At 39.9% G+C, this 21224-nt stretch overlaps 1 protein-coding gene across 4 annotated transcripts in view; it reads right to left on the bottom strand.

The window, feature by feature from the left end:
- Positions 1 to 9324: 9324 nt before the first annotated feature.
- Positions 9325 to 21224, bottom strand: part of ZMAT4 (zinc finger matrin-type 4) — a 303306-nt gene continuing 291406 nt past the window's right edge. For all 4 annotated transcript variants that reach the window (XM_081128908.1, XM_081128906.1, XM_081128907.1 and 1 more), the window contains one exon: positions 9325 to 10880. In XM_081128908.1, coding sequence (XP_080985034.1) covers positions 10876 to 10880 — 5 coding nt within the window. In that variant the 3' untranslated portion in view covers positions 9325 to 10875. The remainder of the gene's footprint in view (positions 10881 to 21224) is intronic.

Below are 21224 nucleotides of genomic sequence, written 5' to 3' on the forward strand. Positions count from 1 at the left end.
CAAAGCTGACCACCCTGCCAATATGGACCAGAGCAGACATCTGCCATTTACCCTGTCACAAGCTATTGCAGGCAGAGGCCCTCTAAGTCCCAGGGGCAAACCTCAGAGGCACATAGAGAAATCTGAAGTCAAGTTGCAGCAGCATCCAACCCTCTGGTAGTATTTGTGGATGTTTTCGGAAGCTGGTTCCACTCTTAGAGCCCCTGCTCCAGGAGTGAGTGCTCACTTTGTCTCCTTGGAGCTGCCTCTCGGCACCTCCTGTGAGGTTCTGTGCTTCACTCTGTTTCTGCCTTCCTGCCCTGCATCGTCTCCTCCCCTGTGCCCAATCTTAGCTCTCAGCCTTGCTCGGCTCCTACTCAGTCTGGGGCTGGCAAGTCACCTACTCTCTGCTGCCTGCTCCAGATTCACCCAAACTGGGTCTCCTTATTGGTGTCCTCCCTCATGAACCAGCTGAGTAGTCAGGCCCACCCCAGACAGCTCATCCATTCTCTTGATGTGTTTTTTACCTGGTGACTGGATCCCAGTCCCTCTCTTTCCAGCCTCCCCCTGGGAACTCCTGACCTGCCGTGTGGTCTTCTGCCACATATCCATGTTCACACTGCCTTACCACTGAACAGAAACACTTTTCATAATGACGCTTGAGTTTGCAAGGTCTTCTGGAAACTGCACAATAGCCCTTGCAGCAAGCCTTACTGCAGCGAGCCCTTGTTATCTGGTCAGCCTCCTCCATGCCCGCGCAGACCCTGCTGCTTCCCCCTGCTGCACTGGCTCTCATCATACCAAGGCCAACCAGCAACAGGGACCAGAGGTTACCTCAGCATCACCTTTTCTAAAAGGACTTGTGCATTTCTAAAAGTGTGTACATTTGGAACAGAAAGTTAGGCTCGCGCGGAGAAGGCGGGGCTCCTCAATTTGATGCTTTTTGACACATCCAGGGAGTAGCAAGCAGCCCGGCTGGAATGAACGGACCAGAGCAGGGACCTCGCCGAGCGCCCCATACCAATCCTACATTGTACGGACAGGAACTATGAGGCTGGAGAAGGCCTTTCCCAGAGTCTGAGAGTTGGTAGCAGAACTGAAACTAGAACACTGAGCCTATTATAGGCTTGGGGGCAGGAGGTCCCTCAGAGGATGACCCACAGGCACTGCGCAATCTGTCGGCCTGTTCCCAGTTTAGGTGACACTGATCAAGTTCAGTTTCCAACTTGTCCTCTTCAGACTTGTACAAAATTGGTAAAGAAATTTCTGAAAATTCATCCTTTCTTCTTTCCTGAAGCTGATTCTGCCTGAATTCTACTTTCTAGGCCCCCTTCTTTCCTCCCCTGTCCCCCAACAATAGAACCTTTGTGTAGCTACAGTGGTTTCGAAAAAGCCTGTCCTCCTCTCCCCCCTCCTGCCCGGGAAGTAGAAACTAATATAGTGCCTTCATATTCCTAGGCAACATCGTTATCATCTGATATGCCAATGTGATAATGGGCAGCTTGCCAATCTTGTCATTTTAGAAGCAAATTGGCTTAAGAAATCATCTAAAACTTTCCCTTCCAAGGGACTTCTCTTCCCCTCATAGGAGATGCCACCTTATTATTTCTACTGTGAGGAACAGAGGAAATAGCTCCCCTGCTAAGTGATACAAGGGATTTGTTTGAAGGCTTCGCAGGCCTTCCATTTAAATAAAGCTCCTCTTTAAAAAAATGAAAATTCAATGCACGCTCACAGGATTTCAGTGTTGTCAAATATTCGATTTAAACTCTCCCTGTTATTTACATTCTCCATCCTAACAACCATTATTACACAAGAGAGTTTTTTCCCTGCTGAGAGCGTTCATGCGTTGTGGTGCTGGTGTCATTACCAGAGCAATTCTTGTCTCCTGTATGCTTGTTCCAGAGCCCTATCTTTACTGATCCCTTTGTCCCCCCAGCACTGAGTGGGCATTCTCCCCAACAGCAGACAGTGATTTCGCATCTCTCAAGTCAGTCTGATTAGAATGGGATTGACTGGAGGGAGCCAGAGCCTGAAAGCCTGAGTGTGAAAAGCCCAAGGGTGCTCTCACTGCAACTTCTGATGTGACAAGTGACCATCCCTGGCACTTGTTCCTCATATGGGCATGTCCTGGTGTACCTAAAACCAGGCTAAGAATGCAGCTTCCTTTCTTCTCAAAGGGCTCTCCGGTGTGTGCCGATTCTTTCTGACTCCAGCCAGGCAGCAGTGTCAGAACATTCTGTTGGGGCCGCGGCAGGCAGTAATGGGAGGGCTCTTGGAAATGACAGATGGGGGCTACAGACCTGCATTTCTGACGGCACGTACTCAGCAGAATAGGTGACTGTCACTGTGGCTGGAATGAGACTTTTCCTTCTGCTGCCCTTGAGCTGCACGTTGATTTGATCTTGGATCCAATGCTCTTTCTCCGGTTAATTTAATTGCTAAAATTGTTTGACATATTTGGTTATAAAATTACAGCAGCTTTCTCACTGCAAGCTGAAAGCGGGACATACTGGACAATTGCACGTTCTTAAAAATGAAGAATGATGAGTCAGAGCCACATCCTATGAGAGGTAAATGGAGATGGTACTGCTAAGGGCACCGAGTAAAATACCAAACACCTTCCAGACATCTTTCAGAGTTTATGATAGTGTAATATTCTGGACAAAGTAACTGACATCGGTGTTACTCACATGTGATCTAGTCATGTTAATTTTTCTGAGTTGCTTTAATTCACATTCCTGAAATCTGAAATAATCTTAAAGCAGGAGGTATTACACAAGAGTAAAATACACAGTCACTTTCTATAACAGTCCATTTACTTCTTATTTTATACAGTAACTGGAACCATCTTATCCATACCCACTCCTCTGTTTTACCCAAAAAAGTTGGGCCCAGAGGGTAGACAGTAGCTTGCTTTATAAAAGCCCAAATATCTCTCCTGGCAGAGCACAGATAAAATTCCATATCCTCCCAAATTTCAGCTCCCTTCTTGCCACTGCTACTGGCTGTCTCCTAATTCATAGTTTCAAATGAAATTCATGATTATGTCTTCAGCTTCTTCGGATGAATGAACTGATGAAACTGTGCATTTTTTTAAAAAGCACGTGCCGACACAAATCTCCTTTTATCTCCCACTTGTCAGAACTATCAAGGTCCCATCCACTGCTGATGAGAAGACCAGCAGGAAGAGGGTCGTGAGTTAAGAGTGGCTGACGCGGGGAGCTAACCAGGAGTACAGCACCCATCTCTTTGAGGGAGTAGTCCATAGTACTTGTCATCAAGACTGATGGTGCTGGTGAAATAAACACAGTTTCTATCTGGGGACCAAGCTCCAGGAATGGGGACCAAGGATCCAGGTTCTGGGCAGAGCAGTCAGCACCTAGACACACATTGAGGGCTCTACAGAGAGATTGCAGCCAACTCTTGTTTGAATAACTAGTCAGAATAGCTCAGGTCCCCCAGACTCACTCATTGCCAGGCAGGGCTCTCATTGACTCGGGGACTGGGTCAGGTGGGACTCCTCGACCCCTCGTGCCCCTAACAGGACTGCGCAGAAGTAAGCCAGCCCCAACCCCATGGGAATTCACTCGCCCACCCCAGGGATAAGGCTTCGACTGTGCACCAGCACATTGCCTGTGTCTCTAGCACCCATAATGTGAAGATCACAAGTCATAGGGAAGATTTCTGAGCAAACATATAGGGAATCTAATCAACTAATGATGAAGAACTCTTTAGGGTGCCATATTTAGAGATTTGGAGTCTTTGGTCTTCATGTTTATTTTGCAGTGAGCTAGCTTGGTGGGGTGGGGGGCTCACATGCTGATTTATGTAGTGAGTTCAACTGAAATCCACAATGTTTATGACTCAGCAATGTCTATCTGACATTTATTACCACTCAAACAGACTGGCAGGCATAAATCCAGTTTCATTTTTACAGTTAAATGGCTCCTATCATGAAACAAAGGAACAAAGGGGAATAATCCACAGCTGTGCTATTCATCCTGCTTCTTATCAAAAAATAGAAAAAAGTATAAGAATGAATAGGTCATATTATAATAGACTCATATTTATATGCATACACACGTGGACACTATGTAAAAATACTAGAGAAAAACATATGCTGAACTCTGCTCTTCCTGTTGGAAATACGTTGAGGAGCCCCCTGTCGTACCCTGCCATGGTAGAGCAAAACCCACCTCGAGCTCTCCTCTCTAGCTGTAAGTGTGGGTCCCTGTACTGAGTAAAAGCGCCCCCCTCCCCAGGCTGACTGACTGAGCTACCAGGGCAAAGATGCCTCAGGGAGGGGACTGGCAGAGATGCTGGGCCTGGGGCAGAGGTGGGGGAGAGGCAGAAGTGAGGCTGAGACTGAGAGACGGGCACTGACAGCTGCGGGATCACTCTGGGCTCTGCTTTTCCGGGAACCTGTACCATCAGCAACCCTCCCCCAGGTAAGATCCTATCTCATCACATAGGTTTAAAATGAGAATGATCAAAATGAGAGAGGAAAGACAGTCTTACAGGTTCCCTCCAAGTCTCACACTGAATGGTTCTATTTGACACTGAACGACTATTAGCCAACTGGACCATAGAAAAGAGGAGAGAATAAGAAATGCATAACATTCATTTGTTTAATTTTTACAACTCTGTAAGAAAGGTATCATTAGCCCTCTTCAAACATTGAGAAACTGAAGCTCAATAAACATTCATAATTTGCCCAAGACCATAGAGCAAATAATGACAGAACCATATTTGAGATCCAGGTGTTTTTTTTAAACTTCTGTATCATTTCCCCTATAGCATATCCTTTGTCTGGAACTTTGTATTCAATCCATAACTACTAAATTAATTTATGCATATATGATAAACATAACACATACAAGCCCTTATAGTATTTGTTATAAACTGGATTACCAGAATTTGCACAAAGTGATAAAGCAATTTTGGTTTTGCTTGTTCCCTCTCGGGGTTACCCACTTCTATACTCAGAAAAGCTTTGGCTAATGAAGATAATTGCAAAGGAAAATGGTTTGTTCTCTGCAAATCCCAGCAATAAGTCGGATAATATCAGACACTTCCTAAAAGCAGGAACTGCAATCTGTCTTGCTTTCAACATCTATGGAGATAAGGCCCTATAGCAACCATGACATGTGTTGTTATACAAAAATGTGTAAGGACTGAGTCCGAGTCCACCCAGAGAGAGGCTCACCATTAATCTGAGAAGATAGGCAGTTTCTGAACCAGCAAGTGACTGAAGAAAAAAAACAAAAACCTCAAGTTTTCAGTTTATTTATACCTCAACATTATCAAAGAAGTCAATGGCTGATGCAGTCACCCAGGTGGGACACTCTATTAGATACCTCCATGGGCAGCTTGCAAAGGGTACTTGATTAGCTTTCATCACAATTAAATTCTCTACACCTAACGGACACTGAGAGATGGCAGCTCATATAAAGAGGTAGGAGATTGGCTCATAATTGGCCTTAAATTAAGTGGTAAAATGAGAAAAATGAAGACAGGGGCTTTAAAAAACGTATCTAGTCAAAAGTAGAAACCTATTGGCTTTTTAAAAAATTCTGTCTCCAAACTGGCAAATACTCTCCAGATACTGACTGTATTTTTTGTTACTAGTCACTTTTTTAACATCAGTATGCTCCGGTTAAGCCAAAAGAGTGGTGAAGAGAGGGGACAAGCCACTTTAAAGCTCTGAGTATATGGTCCTCACAACCAGTCATCACAAAAGCCACAAAGTAAGTCTAACAAGTGACAGAAGAATTAATTCAGAAGAAGAAAGGAAGGAAAACTTAAACCAGCTACTAAAGCTTCTAAAGCCCACTACGGCATCTGGAGGGCAGGGGTTGTCTTTTTCTGCAGATGTCTCCTTGATGCTCTGACAGTTCTGTACAGAATAAAAGTTGCTCTGGATTCCCTCCCTTGCAAGATGACCTCCCTTTATTCCACTATTCTCAAGCTCAAATAAAGAGATGATATTTTTGACAAGATAGAAAAACTCCCCTACTACCTGGTTTACACATACGCAGCATTAATAATTTCCTTGAAACTGATATTAGGGAGGCTAATCACATCCTCCCATTCTGAGCTTCTCGGAGACTATTTACTGCCAGAGTAGAGAACTGATGGGACATGGGGTTGACCCAACATGGCAACTCTTTGGGCTCTCAGCAACAAAATCATTAGCACTAATGATGTTATACACCCTGATTAACGCCCCACCAGCTCTGAAGACAATTTCAAGAAACACGAGCATACACAATAAGAAATTGATTTCAAAGTAGAACATATGGTCACCGAGTTGGCCACCATAAGGAAACTTTATCTTGCTCATCATTTGTGGTCTTACAGTCAGAACTTTTAATCATTTGAAGAGCAATAATTCAAAAAGAAAATGTGCTGAGAGTTCCCAAAATAGCAAGAATGAAAGAAGGGGATTTAATATTGCGTATAGCAATTTCACTTTTTTGCATAAATTTAGCAGCCAAATGCACTCCACTGTACATTATTCAAACTTTCTGAAGTTAAATCAGCCTTTGCCGATCCTAGTGACCACCTAGGGAATGAGGGAACCTGAGCCTAGGCTTCAAACAACCACAGTTGAAGTGAAAGTTTGGCATGTGACAATAGTGAGGCAACCTGTTAATGATAGCTGGAGGTAAAGGGACAGGTAAAATTAGACTTTTTCCCCTTCACTCATATAACTTGAAGATTATGGAATGTGGATTTTAAAGGTCAGAATAAATTGCTAATTAAATTGAAGCATTTGAAATTAGCAAATAAAACTGCAGCTCAGAACAGTGACTAAGGAATAATTAATCATATGGGGAAAAATGGCAGAGAAGTAGAACCAGCAGTAAAATTATTTTTTAGCTAGTTGCCATAGAGCCTTCATATGCCATTACTAAGAACTATTAGTATTAATTCCTTTCTCTTTAGGCTATATCTAAAAATAAAACAAAACAGTGTTCAACACTGTTCTAGGAAGACATGAATCAAGGCAGGTGTTCATCGGCACAACCTCTCTTGAAGGTATTCAGACATATATGAACTAGCTGTGACATTTCCCTCTAGCTTTTACTCAACATATGAAAGAATTAAGGGTTACAGGGTCATAGTCATAACCTTAATCCCACTCTAATTGATTTTTAAATATAAATCACTGCCAATTTTTGGCATTTTAGCTATCACAATACGAAATTACTTAATATACTCTTTAAAACCAGCGTTGACCCCCGCAGACACACCTTTGAGGATGCCTACGTTAACATCTGCTTAAGAAAACATTTTGGTTTTGCTCCTAGGTGCTTTTTCTTTCCTTAGGCGCTACACTTGCCAGGCTTGAGTCTGATGCTCTCAATCCATGCTGGGATGTTCAGGATTTCATTTCACATTAAGATATTTGCATATTAAACTTAAAGCCAAATTAATCAACATAGGTATTACAATAAAATATCCCGAGAGCTAATTTGACATGCATATCTTCAACTAGAAAACAAAAGCGGCATTTATAAAGAGATTTATATTTTTAAGCACTTGACATTTATTACTTAGCTCATCTACACCACATACCTATGAGGTAGTTTAGCATGACTTTAGCATGAATAAATTGAAGAAGAAGAAAAAGAAAACCTCTGTTCCCACAATAATGTGTTGATCAGACCCTTCTCATTCTGGTCACAAAAGAACAGCAATCAATCCTTTGCACAAGCTGGTAAAATGAGCAATGCATATTTAGCTTGGATGGAATGTAGAGATTGTAGTTATTTTATTACCTGCCAGTTTAGAAAGGTTATTTTCTTATTGGAGTGCTAATATGTGTGCTCTCAGGGGCTTGTCAGAAATACCTCACTTATAGATCAGCTTGGGAAGAGGTGTGTCCCCTCCACCCATCCCTAGCCCCTAGGGCTCAAATTTCCCCTTGGGAGCATTAGTATTTTTCATCTATTTCACATTTTTCTTCTCTTGGTCTGATTGGTCTAATAAACTCAGTTTAATAGAAAGGTATAAAGGCTCTTGCAGTTCCAATTTATGTTTATATGTCATCTAAGAGGCAGATGAAAAACAAATCTTATTGGTCTTTGTAGTCCAGCAATTGCCGATGAGAGTTTTATTACCACTTTTATCAGCAGGAGGGATCACTGTAGTCCTTTCCACTTAGCAGATTGCTTTATGATCACATTTATTAGTGCGCTTGGCTGTGAAGACTACATATAACGAAAGCTCATTAACTTTGGTTTCACAACCACGGCATTTGTGGCCACTGGCACAAGTGGTAGCCTGAAGCTCACTTCTTTACTGAACGAAGGAAAACTCTTTGGAAAATAATTGAATTGCATGACCAGGACTGTAGGAGTATTTTAGCTCAATAAGAAGATATAGACTATTTCAACCACTTAGCAAGCATCCCTTTAAATACAAAAACTGTACTCTAATGTAAGAACACCATTAGGCTAGTGTTATGTTAATTTTGAAACATTTCTCCCTCATTGGAGCAAAACTTCCAACTGGCAGCAGTTGGTTAGTTTAGTTGACATTCCTACAAGTGCTCTGGAGCTTTAAATATTGATAATTTAGACAGCTTCACTCTTTCAAATATATCCAATTCTCTGCTAGTTCTCCTGAATTGAGGTTTTACAGGAAATCCCTGGACTTGCCCTGGTCTCTCCCAGAATCTCTGCAATAACCAGATGGCCCTGCCAGAGCAGCCCCACTGAGGTCAGGTCTGCACAGCACTCTTCCTCTCCGCCAGAATTCATTTGGCTCTTCGAAAATATTTACCTTACATCTCACTCCCATTTGTTCATAATGAAACTGCAATGTAAGACGTGACCTAATGAAACAAATATAACCACACTAAAAACAAACAACAAAAATGACAACAAACATCTAGTTTCCCAAGAAGGAATGTTTCCATTTAAGATGTCCCAAAGTATAAATAATATTCATAAGCTCTTCTTGTTTGAAGCTGAATATGTCACCTCCCCTCTGTGGTTCTCTGGAATGATAATTTCCCTTCTCTGTCTGAGCAAAACTGAGGAAAGAGATTTGAAAACAAAGTCTCATCTCCAGCAGGGTACTCACTTTCACTTGACGGGTTGCCAAGGACCAATGGCGCTTAGATGAGGAATTCTGAAATAATCAGACTATTATATCTGGAAGCTTATCTATCAAGGTTGGCAGAGCCTCTCTGTAAAGCAAAAGAGATGTGTGTTTGCAGGCTCGTCTATGCTATATCAGGTTATTAAAAAACAAAAACAAAAATAAAAACACCTGAGGCATTTAGCTCACTCACTAAACACAAAGACAAACAAAGACTTTTTTCTTTTTTTTACTTGGACAGTGTTTATGTTACAGCAGGATTGACAAAGAAAGCCTTATTTTACACATTTGAATGAAAGTCATCATTGGAGGTTTGTAGCTCTGTTGTGTGCTTTCCAAAACAGCAAAGTAGGGAGCTCCCCATCAAACCCTTTTTTCCAATACGACATCTGTGGCTGGATGGCTGCTCTTTCTGCAGGATGGACACTGGCCGCCTTGATCCCTCCTGAGCGGGCCCTCCTCCAGGGAATGGGGCCAAATTCCAAACACCTTAATAACAACACTGTGCATTTCTAAGTCATTTCATTTATTGCTCACTGAGTTGTAACCACCTCGGCTCTCTGTGGAAAAACAATAGGCAACCAGAAAACCTGACACCAGGAGATCAATTGCCTGTGGTCACAATGTACAAAGGGCAATCTCAGCCAGAGACGAGAAGCATCTGAATAGAAGCTAAATGCCGAGCTTCCCAGCCAGCCTGCAGGACACCGAATCCAGTCCTGATGGGGAATGAAACCTAAAGAGCTTTATGATTTACACTCCAGACACTCCCCATCAGAGAGTAAGTGTTCCAGTCTGCCATACTGGCCACTGCTGTTTTTCCCAAAGTGACTGAATCTTGGCTCAGTAAGAGGACTTCAGTGAGAAACAGAGGAACAGGGGACCTCATCCAACCCAAGGCTGTCATTCTTCAGAATTTACTCACTTACTTCCAAATCATCAGTAGCCCACATTAAAGCCCCCGAATCAGGCCAGCTTCCTAAGAAATGTTCATTTACTTCTCTCTTATTCTGGGATTTATAATTCTTCTTTTGGATGCCTCTGGGAAAACATTTCATCAAGGTCAACTGCTATGAAGACGTTTTTGCCTAAGAGGATCATCATGCAAGCAAACTAATTCTTTTCCTAAGCTATAATTTTGGCAGCTTGCAAAGAGGACTTGGCTTGACCTTGAGAAACTGTTCTTTGAATGATCAGAAAGCAGAGATGAGGATTCTTCTTTCACCTTCTTCATTCTTGTTGTTCAGCTGGCAAGCCTGGCTCACATTTTTGAAGGTGAAATGAGAAGGACCAGTGATTCTTTCCCATTCAGGGCATGTTGCCACAGTCATGTTCAACATGGTGAAAAAATAATGTTTATTTCTTGATAGAGGTGGTTTACATCTCAATCACTGACGATTTAATAGAATAATTTTATATGTTAAAGAAATCTAGAATAAACTGGAGACTTAGATTTTTCCACTGTCTTTAAGTTCAAACGATGCTCCCACTGTTTGGTATAAGGTTATAATTTAGAACATGTGCTAAATATATTATCAAGAAAGAATTTAAAAATCCGTTTAAACATCACAACTTAACACAAAATTTAAAAAAAGAAGAAATAAATATAGCTCATTTACTCTCCAAAACGAAGATTAGTCATGTGTTAATCTGAGAATCCTCATAAGAAGTTTCATTGTTCAAGAAAGAATCCTCCTCTGGTGGTTGATACACAATTCTCCACGGCACAGAAATCATGATACTGTTTCTCATCCCTTCATTGATGTTTTCACTATTTATTCTTCAGGCTATGAGACAAAAGAGAACACAGTCGTATTACCTTCTTCCGCAATACATGTTCCAATCCCTCCTCCCCCCACCTCCACATTACTTTATCCATCAAATTAAAATAAAGCTGAATTTATATGATAAATCTTTTAAGTTCTAAATAATCTGTGTAGCTAATAACTCAATAACTAATGTCCTCTCTGTGTATGTAGAAGAAAATATATATCTGAAAATATCTATCTTTGTACTGTCAATCCAGACACTAAATTCATTCTGTAAAGTTCTTAAAATGAAAATAATAATTTTTATTTACAGCATGTGGCATATACCCATCTGTAAATCTCAGGTATAACTACCTCTTGTTGGGAGGGGAGAACAACATTATAGCATTTAGATTTTAAAATATTATAAACTTCATTCTCTATTCATCAAGAATTTTCTGTTAGATAAATAGAAGCAATTGTTTCTGGATTTACTCTCAAGAATGACTGGTTTAAATAAAATAGATAACTAATTTTTAAAGGTTTTTTTCAGTTTTTCTTTTCTTTATGGTAAGCATATACTACCATTGATTGCATGCCTACTATATGTCAAGAATTTCACATTTATTTTACATGGTAACTTAATCCCCACAACTACCTTTAATGTGGATGTTATTTCTCCCCATTTTAAAGGTGAAAACACTGAGGCTTAAACTGGCTATGTTAATGGCACAGGGTCACAGAGCTATTAAGGAATGAGAGTTGAACTCTGGGAAAGGTCAGAATCTGAAGGTAGAAGAGCTTGTTGACATATGTGCAGGGGACTTCTCTCATGCTATTGAAGGTGTCCTCTGGCTGCATCAAGACTGCCAAACAGTATGTTCTAATAGTTGACTATTAACCCTAAAGCTATATTGTAAAGGGGAGGGTGGTAAAGAGCTGGAGCAGGTCAGAATCCTTGTATAGGCTTTGCTGTCCCTCATCACTAAGATCTAAATATCTAAATATCTTTGTGGAAAGCTGATAAATGAAAATTCACAAGCTACGAAGAAAAATTCTATCACATACCTAGAAACGCACAACATATCTTAAAATTTTATTTTCCAAAAAATAAAAAAAAATGCTGAATAGAGTCTTAATAAAATATTCTTAAGATTCAAATAAGAATTAGGATATTGTTGGTATAATGCAGACTGAAAGAAAATCAATACTATGTGCTTTTTTGGGGTCAAAATAGCTATGAAATTTTGCCATGGAATGACCCTAGTAACCACAGCTACTTTGATATAATTACAAAAAGAAACATCTTATTTTAGAATCTCATATTCAGTTTTTGTTACCATCTGGTCCTGACCTATGAAAATTTTACAGTTGTTGCCATCTTCATGAATTCATATAACATAAGGTGGGAAGTTCTCACTAGACAAACAAGTATGATATCATTTTTGTAAACTGTAAGAATGAACACTTTTCAAATTAAAATGAGTTTGAAGTGCAGCATCCCTACATGATAGTAAGAAGACCAACACATCTGCAACTGACCAGTCTTCAGTGATGATGACATTGTTATAGAAAACCAGAAGAGAGTTGTTGTTTTTTCAATTTATAGTAAATGTGGTATGTTAAGAACTTATTCTCATAATAAGAATATCACACTCTTCCTTTTTATAGTCAAAATAATTATTCATATCCTTTCTGAACACACAGAAGTAATGACAAATTAAAATGCCTTTCGATTCCATATAGCTTTTAGTTATTCATTCATTACTGTTATTGTTGCTGGAAAGACTCTTTTACATTATAGTTTGCATCTCATTTGATACAAAAGAACATGGAAAATTTTATTTCTAATAATAAACACACAGCCATCCAATCCAAAAAGAAAATTCTTTTTTATCTGAGAGATAAGCTGCATAATTCATGTATTTTCAGAAATTTCTTTAAATAGAAAATTGAAGAAAGGCATAGGGAAAGAAGAATTCATTATATAGTCTCCATCTGTGGTGATGAACAGTCTTTGTTTTCAGGGAGTCTTAAATTTGATTTGAGTTGAAGAGACAGTTTCCACTGTATTGTACACATACAACTTATACTCATGGAGCTCACTTTATTTTATTTTCCTTTTTAAACTTTATTTTTATTGTTGACACTATTACAGATGTTCCCATCTCTCCCCTGCCTTTGCCCACCTCCACATAGTACACCCCGCCCCCTTATTTTTGACATATATCAGGACAATATAGCCTTAGTTTCACTTTCCAAAAAAAACCCAAACACAAACAAAAACATAACGAAAGATTATGAGGGGCTCTTCCTGGGGTCTTGGAATGCAGTGAGAAAGTCTAAGAACAATTTGGAATGGGTACCTCCGCCTTCCAAAAGAAGTTTCTATGTCAGCAAACTGTGAGAAGCTTCCATGTCTACCTTCTGTGAGCTCTAGCTGGTAAGAGCTCCTGCCACACATAGGGACTTGGTGATCTTGCAGGGCAGGTCTCGAATTTCAAGGCCCCAAGCCAAGTGATAATCACATTTGCAGACCAGCTAAATTAAAAAGCTGCTCTTTTTACGAGTCACTTCTTTCCCCTTTCTGACCTGGAAGGTTCACAGAGGGGTGATGGTCTAAACTGAGTATGAGTTAGTAGTCTTATGTAGACTGGTAAGAACTTCTTAAAACCTGAAAAGGAGTGTTAAATACTAAAATTAAATTCTCCTCACTATTAAAAATGACCAGAAATTTTTAAAAAGGTGAAGGGATTAAGAAGTACAAATTGGTAATTAAAAAATAGTAGCAGGGATGTAAAGTACAGCATAAAGAATACAGTCAATAATATTGTAACTAATATTGTAACTATGTATGGTGCCAGGTGGGTACTAGACTTATTGGAAGATCTCTTTATAAATTATATAAATATCTGACCACTATGTTGTACACACGAAAATAATATGGTAAACCCGATGGTTAACTGTGTTACTGAAACACCCAGTGTATATGTTAAAATTAAATAAGTAAAATAAAATAAAAATGACCAGAAATGTATGTAGTCTTCTTGAAATATGATCAAGGCGTGGGAGAGGGATGGGAAAAGCATTCTGACCAAGTGTGCTTCAAGGTGGCGACTAGAGAAAAATCTACTGATTTGTTTGTCTCATGCTAAATTTAAACTGTGTGATACACCAATTAAAAAACAAAGCAGAACACCCTCAGCCATCATCAAGCCTGGTTTATCATAGCCAGGAAACAAGTTTACAGTGACATGAAAAATGAAATGGTGGACCGCGGATTACATGTAATGATATTGCCAGGACTTGTTGGATAAGGAGCCATTATGTCCCAGACGTTTTCCACAAACGTGTTGCTGAATAGTCATGACTTTCAATTTGTTCAGCAAACTGCCTCAGATGTGCCATGAATGACATCCAAGGTAAAATAGTACAATAAGAAACCAAATTAAATTAAATTTCCAAAATTGAATATTTCCCAATTTTTATTCTGTTTTCCTGTATTCCCTAACTTGGCAAATAAGAATTTAAGGCAGAAATTCAGTGTTTTCCTAGGATTGTTTTTCCTCCCCCATCCCATAACAGATCAACCAAAAATTTTATTGGCTTCCTATTTCACGCTTAAATATGTCATTTCCTCTGTTCCCCCATCCCTGCACTATTCCAGGCCCTTGACACTGTACTAATCTTTCGGGCATTTTTGCAACCAGTTCTGCTGCTTTATCCCATTGGTGTTGTAGTGCTTCTCTAGGTTTCCATCGCCTACTGCAGAAAATACAATATACCAAAGTCATTTGTGATGTGACTCCTGCCTTCTCTTCCAATTCCACCTTTTTCAGCCACACACCCCCACCCCAATAAGCACTTTAAACTCCAATCACAGAGAATTACTTGAGGTTTTGCCATGCTCCCATGTGCTTCTGCAATTTGCACAGGCTCTTCCTTCTGCCTGGGAACTCATCCCCCAACACTTTACTTGCCCATCTTTAAACATCCTCCTCTGTGGAACCATGCTTCCTTATGATATCCTTTCCTGAACTTACCCTGGCCCAACAAAATGTATTTGGAATATTCTGAGCAGCCACTTGGAAGTAGAGAACAAAACTTCAAAAATATGACCAAGCTACAGGAAGTGATCAGTAAACTGCTATCCTTGAGACAGGGGCAGAAGTGTTTTGCCTCTAAGAGGGTGAGTGGTAGTGGAATTGGGGGTGAGGGGAAGAAAGGGGAGGAGAGAAAGAGAATGTGGGAACAGGGGATGAAGCCTGGAGAGAGTGGAACCAGAAAGATGGCTTTATTCTGTGCATGGTGCTATCTCTGTATGACGTCCAAATCTTTGATAGTTGTTTAAACAAGATATTTGCAAAATGTTAATTATTAGTGGAATAATAATTATTCCACTATGTAGTCTGATTGATAAGGGGAAGGGGGAAGCACTCAGTGTTATAAGGAAGAAAGATGCAGAAAAACCACAAGACATTGCGAGTTACAAACATAGGCAGGGCTTTGTATTCCAACAGACTGTTATAAACTTTGTTGGGTGGTCCTTTGCCAATCCAGGGTGACTGGAAGTGGAATAGAGTTCAGCCAACATCTCTGGCATCTGGGTAATACAAGATAAATTTATCCAAATCCTTCTTGGGAAAACAAATCCTGTCTGTTATAACCATTGAATAAAGAAATAATTTAAGAAAAATTCAGACTAATTCAGAGAACAGTCAGATATTGTGAACATTCAAGAAACTGAATATTCAAAAGTATAGAATATTTAAAATGAATGCAACTCTATCACTTCCTAATAAACAGAGAGTAGCAAAACTGACAAAAACAATTTGTAATTAATTTATGAGAACACCGAAGAAAACAGCCTTCTCTGCTCCATATAGAGTTTGCATTGCTTATATGCAAATTAATGTTCCTGATGTGCTTGAAAACAATTTATTTCCTTAAGAAGGCAAGCATTCTCTTTATAATCTTGTTTACACTATTCATTTGCTTTGCAAAACATTTTTCATAAAATTACAAAATAATGAAATGTTAGAGGCAGAAGGAACCCTAGGGATCATAAGGAAGTCCAAAGTCCTCATTTTACAGATGAAAAATTTGATAAAGCCACTGACACAGCCATATCCCCTCAGCATTACCAAGGCCTGCACCCTCACACCTGAGCCCCCTTACCTGGGGGACTACCTTGGGGTTCTGGTCATAGCTAAGGCAGATGCAAACACAGCAAGAAGCATCACTCTCCTAGACAGATGCAAGGGAGTCCAGTACCCCTGTTCCATTCACTTACAGAACTGGAGGCCTGTTTGTTTTGGAGCCTCAGCTCTTACTTTTCTCTTACAGGGAGTCTTTCCTGACTCCCTCTTCTTTCTACCCTGTCCTAGTTAGGTGCCCATCCTAAGTGCTTCCCTCTATTGTTTCTCCAACCACATCATATTGCCATCTTCTGTTTACCTTCCATCTCCCCTTCAAAAAACCTGGGACTTTGTCTTTGTGTGTTCAATTCTTGGATGAGGTCTGACAGAAAATCAATGTATAACTTCCCCAAATAAACAAATAAAGAAAACTAGAGAGGAAATATATTGCCATATTGGGAAGAAGCCTAACTCCCAGATACTCACAGTCCTCATTATCTGTCCTATCCTGGGCAAATCCATTCTTATCCTGCATTTTCAGAGAACAAAAACAACTAAGTATTCAAAACATCTCTATCTCAATTATTATCTTCCACTATTCTAACAGATTCAAAGGGTTTATGATATAAATTTAGAAAACTTGGCTTTAAACTTTAACACCAATTGTTGCTAGTTGAATATTCATGTACAATAGTTCTAGCTTTATTTAGTCTTAGTTTATCCATGTTTAAAAGAAAGACATCAATAATATCTTCTACAAAGGAGTGTCATGAGGATTAAATGAATTAAATGAGATAATGTACATGAATTTGCCAAGTAACTATTACTGGAGAGATGCCCAGTCATAGGGGGCTCTCCCCTCCTCAGATCTTGTCATGCTCATGAGAAAGAATTCAGATGAGTTACCAAAAGCAGTGTTGAAACAAAGCAAGAAAATTTATTAAGAATTTACTTGGCATAAAGCACAAGTGGGCAACTCAGCTAGTCTGAGAACCCCACCTGGTGGGGGTTCAAGGGTTTTATTTATTTATTTCCTATTGGTTTCAAGGTTTTCCTGCTGGATAGACCAGATTTCAAGGTCCCCCTTTACACTGTTGTGACTTTTCCCAGTATTTATCAGAATATCTGGTGATTTTATCTTGGCAAGTCCCAAGACTGCTGACTTCTTTGTTCAGTGGGTGAGATAAATTCCTCTTTTTTTCACCCTTCCCCTCCTCCTGCCCTAGCAGCCTAACATTCCCTCCTCAAGTCATACCATCCAAATGCTTTTGGGGCTTTTGTTATTTGTCCCCCAGACATTATCTGTCCTTGGGTTTAGCTGGCATGAATGGCATTAATTTGGTCTTTGTTCTCTATTTTTCCATGCCAGGGTGATTTAAGCTATGTATTCTCTGGTTGGGGAGGGGAGGTTAAACCATTTGCTCTCAAGTGTCCCTGGTTGGGGAAGATAAGGTTTTGTGATTCACAAGCTGGCTGTAAGCTGCCCAAACTGTTTGGCCTTATTTAACTTTCTTGTCTCAGTTTCCCTCTTCCACTTGTCTAGGAATTTGCCCAGCTTCTTGCTATCCTGCCACATAACTGCTAAAAATTTAGTTTCTTACTTTATCCTTGTTCTTAATCACTTGAAAGAAAAATTCCTTATGTAGTTGTTATAAAAGACTTTATCTGGTTTTTGTCCCATGGTCTTGGGGTGAAGGTCCTAAACCCTTGGAATTTCCCAATTGATTGGAGTGTCTATGTTATTCATGGTGGCCCTGACAGTTAATGTTAATGAGGTGGCTCCTGGTTAGTCCTTAGACAATTTCAAGATGAGACGAGCCATGCTGGAAAGACCATGTAATTAGAGGGTTGGGACTTTAGCCTACTGATATCAGTTCAGCCTCTGGAGAGGGGAAGAAAGTTGGAGACTGAGTTCAGTCACATAGCCAACAATTCAATTGATCAGGCCTAAGTAACAAAACCCCAGTAAAAACTCTGGACACTGCAGATCAGTTGAGTTTCCCACTTTGTGAATACATCAAGGTTCTTGGAGGATGAGTGGTACTTACTGATTCCACAAGGAGAGGGCACAGAAACTCTGCATTTAGGACCCTTCCAGGCCTTACCCTATGCATTTTATCTGGTCCTGATTTCTACCTTTTATAATAAAGCTATAATCATAAGTCTAACACTATACTGAGTGTTGTGTTTCCTTAATAGTAAATTGTGAGAAACCTGGAATTTGTAGCCACTTGATCAGATGTGTAGATAGCCTGGAATCCCAAAAGACTGTAGCTGGTGTTTATAGGAGGGTGGTCTCATAAAGGACTGTGCCCTTATCTTTTAAAGTCTTTCTTAACTCCGGGCAGTTAGTGCAAAGTCCCATTGTGTCATTGCAGTAGCAAATCTATCTGCTTCTGCTTCTGTGTTTTAGTGGACACAACCCAACACCACAGCCATGTGGGGCAAGCACTGAGCAGGCCAAGGTGCTAGACCAGGAACCTCTATGCAGAGAAGCATATGGCAGAAGCAGTTCAGAAGTGTCAGAAAGTGAGATCTACCATCAGATGCTGAACCTCAAATCCTAGACCTGGCACTCATTAGCTCTGTGGTCTTTACCTCAGTTTCTTGATCTGTAAGATGGAGCCAATATAACAATAACACAGATTTCAAATGGCTATTATGAAATTAAATGAGTTAATATATTAAAGTATTATGTAACTTGTACATATGGAACAACAAATAAATGTTGTCTTTTATCATTATTAGTATTAGGATTGTTTATTCATTACCTTGTCTCCTGCTTTAAGCAATTATGTCTGATGCCCTGGCTGGCCTGCTGGTGGTAAAAACAGAACTAACATGACAATGCAAGTTTTATAACAAATTATTTTACAAATTATTATATTATTATCAAAACCCCAAAATATTATGTGATGAAATGACTGAATTCAGAAGGAGCATTAAATTAGGATCTAGGCCTCAATTTACCACCAACTGGCTATATTGCAATTTTTCCCAAGCCTCAATTTCCTCATCTATTCAATGAAGAAATAGACCAAGTCATTCTCTAAGCCCTTTCACCTCTAACATGCTGAAACCCTGTGGCTGGGCCAAGGTCACTGCAGCAGAAATAGACTCAGTCCTTTAAGTCATTCAATTCCAAGTTCAGCAGTTTTCTGTCAGCCTCATCTAAATTATTACAAACTCCAAAATGACAAATCCACAGAGAAAGAGAATTCTATACTAACTTTCTCCCTGCCCCTTTTTTCCTTCAGGCTCAGAGTTCATTTGCTAACTAGAACTACAAACACAGCCAAACCTCTCAGCAGATGTCCAAATCCACTACTAAAAGCTATCAGCACATTTTTCAAACAGAGCCAAACTCTTGTCTTATAAATGTGTTAACTGGTCAAGGAAAGGTTTAGAAAGTCAGCATATCCTTGAGAGAAAATTTCTGGGAGATGGTGGCCTGGTGTAGCATACTTCAGGGCATCCAGGTCTGGACCTAAGCAAAATGAGACACGTACTAAAAAGGGCAATAATGTCTGCAGTGCCTGTGGTAAGCAAACTCAATGATGTAGAGACAATTCAGTCACTAGGAATCATCCTAGTAAAAATTGACTGTGATGTCCCACTCTAAAGACCTATAGCTTCCACACTGTCCCAGTAGGACATTTATGATCAATAGTGAAGTACACTGGTGTGGAGTCTGGGATCCTAGTGCCAGTTGACATAATCTGAGACATATAATTAATAACAAATGGCTTTATCTCTCTGAGCCCCAGTTCCCTAGTCTCTAATTTGAGCATAATCTGCTGCATAGGACTCTCACGAGGAATAAAGGATTGATGAAACCCTTTGTAAATGGTAAAATTAGTGGAAAAGCTATTCAAATAGAAATCATTACAATGATAACTTTACATATATATAATGATGTGACTGTATTAATCCTTAAAGACTATTTTATACATTTTAATTGAGATAATGTAGTGGGAATAATACATTAGCTAACTACAACATTATCAATGGTTTGTTTATATGATAAATCTAGATCACCATAGATTCCAAAGTATTCATGGACTTGACTCTAATATACTTAAGCTCTTGGAAATAAGATGTTTGTCAGGCTGGGGTTGCTGAAAACTTTGGCCTAAATAGTCAGGAACTGTAAAGGGCAATGAAGCCAGTGATGGAGCGGAAGAAAGGAGCAGGGAGAGGCCACAGGGAAGATTTGCATGTATGTATGGGAGGGCTGTTAAAATATATTTCCATCTCACAACTTGATCCTTGATCTTGACCAGCACTAATGAACTTGGGGATCCAGCTGAGGAGATTTTCAAGCTGTGATTAAGGTGCCATCTTGGTTTTTCTTGCTATTTAGATAAACTGCAGGAGTAATAAATTGTAGGAAGAATTGTTACACAGAAAGCAACCAAGACTTGATGATTTTGAAAATTCTCAGTCTCTCTGGGCAGCAAAAGATGTTAAAATTAAGACATGGCTTCTAAGTACTATCAGGGAAATGTGGTCTAGAGATAAAGCTAACTAAGATGGCATTACCCTGAATTAAGACTTTAGAAAGGTGAAAGGATCAGACTGTTACTGGTCCCACACTGGGGCCTTTAAAGAGATTAAAGATGTCCCTCAATGGAACAACAGGGCTTCTAGGAAGTTTAAGGGCATTGTCTCTCAGCTTTCTCAACCCTTGGCTAGGACCCAAAGCTAGAATAAGAGATTTGTGCAGTGAACCTCAATAAGATTCTCAGAAATCCTGGAGTTTTTGAGAAAATGATATCAGCAGAAACTCTGTTATTTTAGACTGAAAGGACTAGAATTATTACAAAACAAAAAGAGACCAGTAGACCCAGAAATTCTACTGGCAGGAATCAGGCCAAGCAAAGTACATTTGGGTGCAAAAATGTACTAACTTTCATGAAAAAGGAAAGATGACTCAGAGGGGAGACCAAGTGCCGCTTCTGAAGTGGCTAACAAGGTCCCTGCATCCTGGTGTCCATGCCCTGGTGTGATGCACTCCTCTTGAGTGTGGGCTGAATCTGGAGAATTGTCTCTAACAAATGCCATATGAACAGTATTATTTCAAGATGAAGTTAGAAAAGTCTGTGATTTCCATCTTGTTCCTATACTGCCTCAGCCTATAGCTTGCTTGCTCAGGTTGCTGTGAGCTGCCAAAGCCCAGAAACGCCTCTAGCCAGTAGTCTGTGAGGAACAGAGACCCTGATTCCAACAACTCACAAGGAACCAG

Source organism: Miniopterus schreibersii, assembly GCF_964146895.1.
Source record: "Miniopterus schreibersii genome assembly, chromosome: 2".
Taxonomy (NCBI): domain Eukaryota; kingdom Metazoa; phylum Chordata; class Mammalia; order Chiroptera; family Miniopteridae; genus Miniopterus; species Miniopterus schreibersii.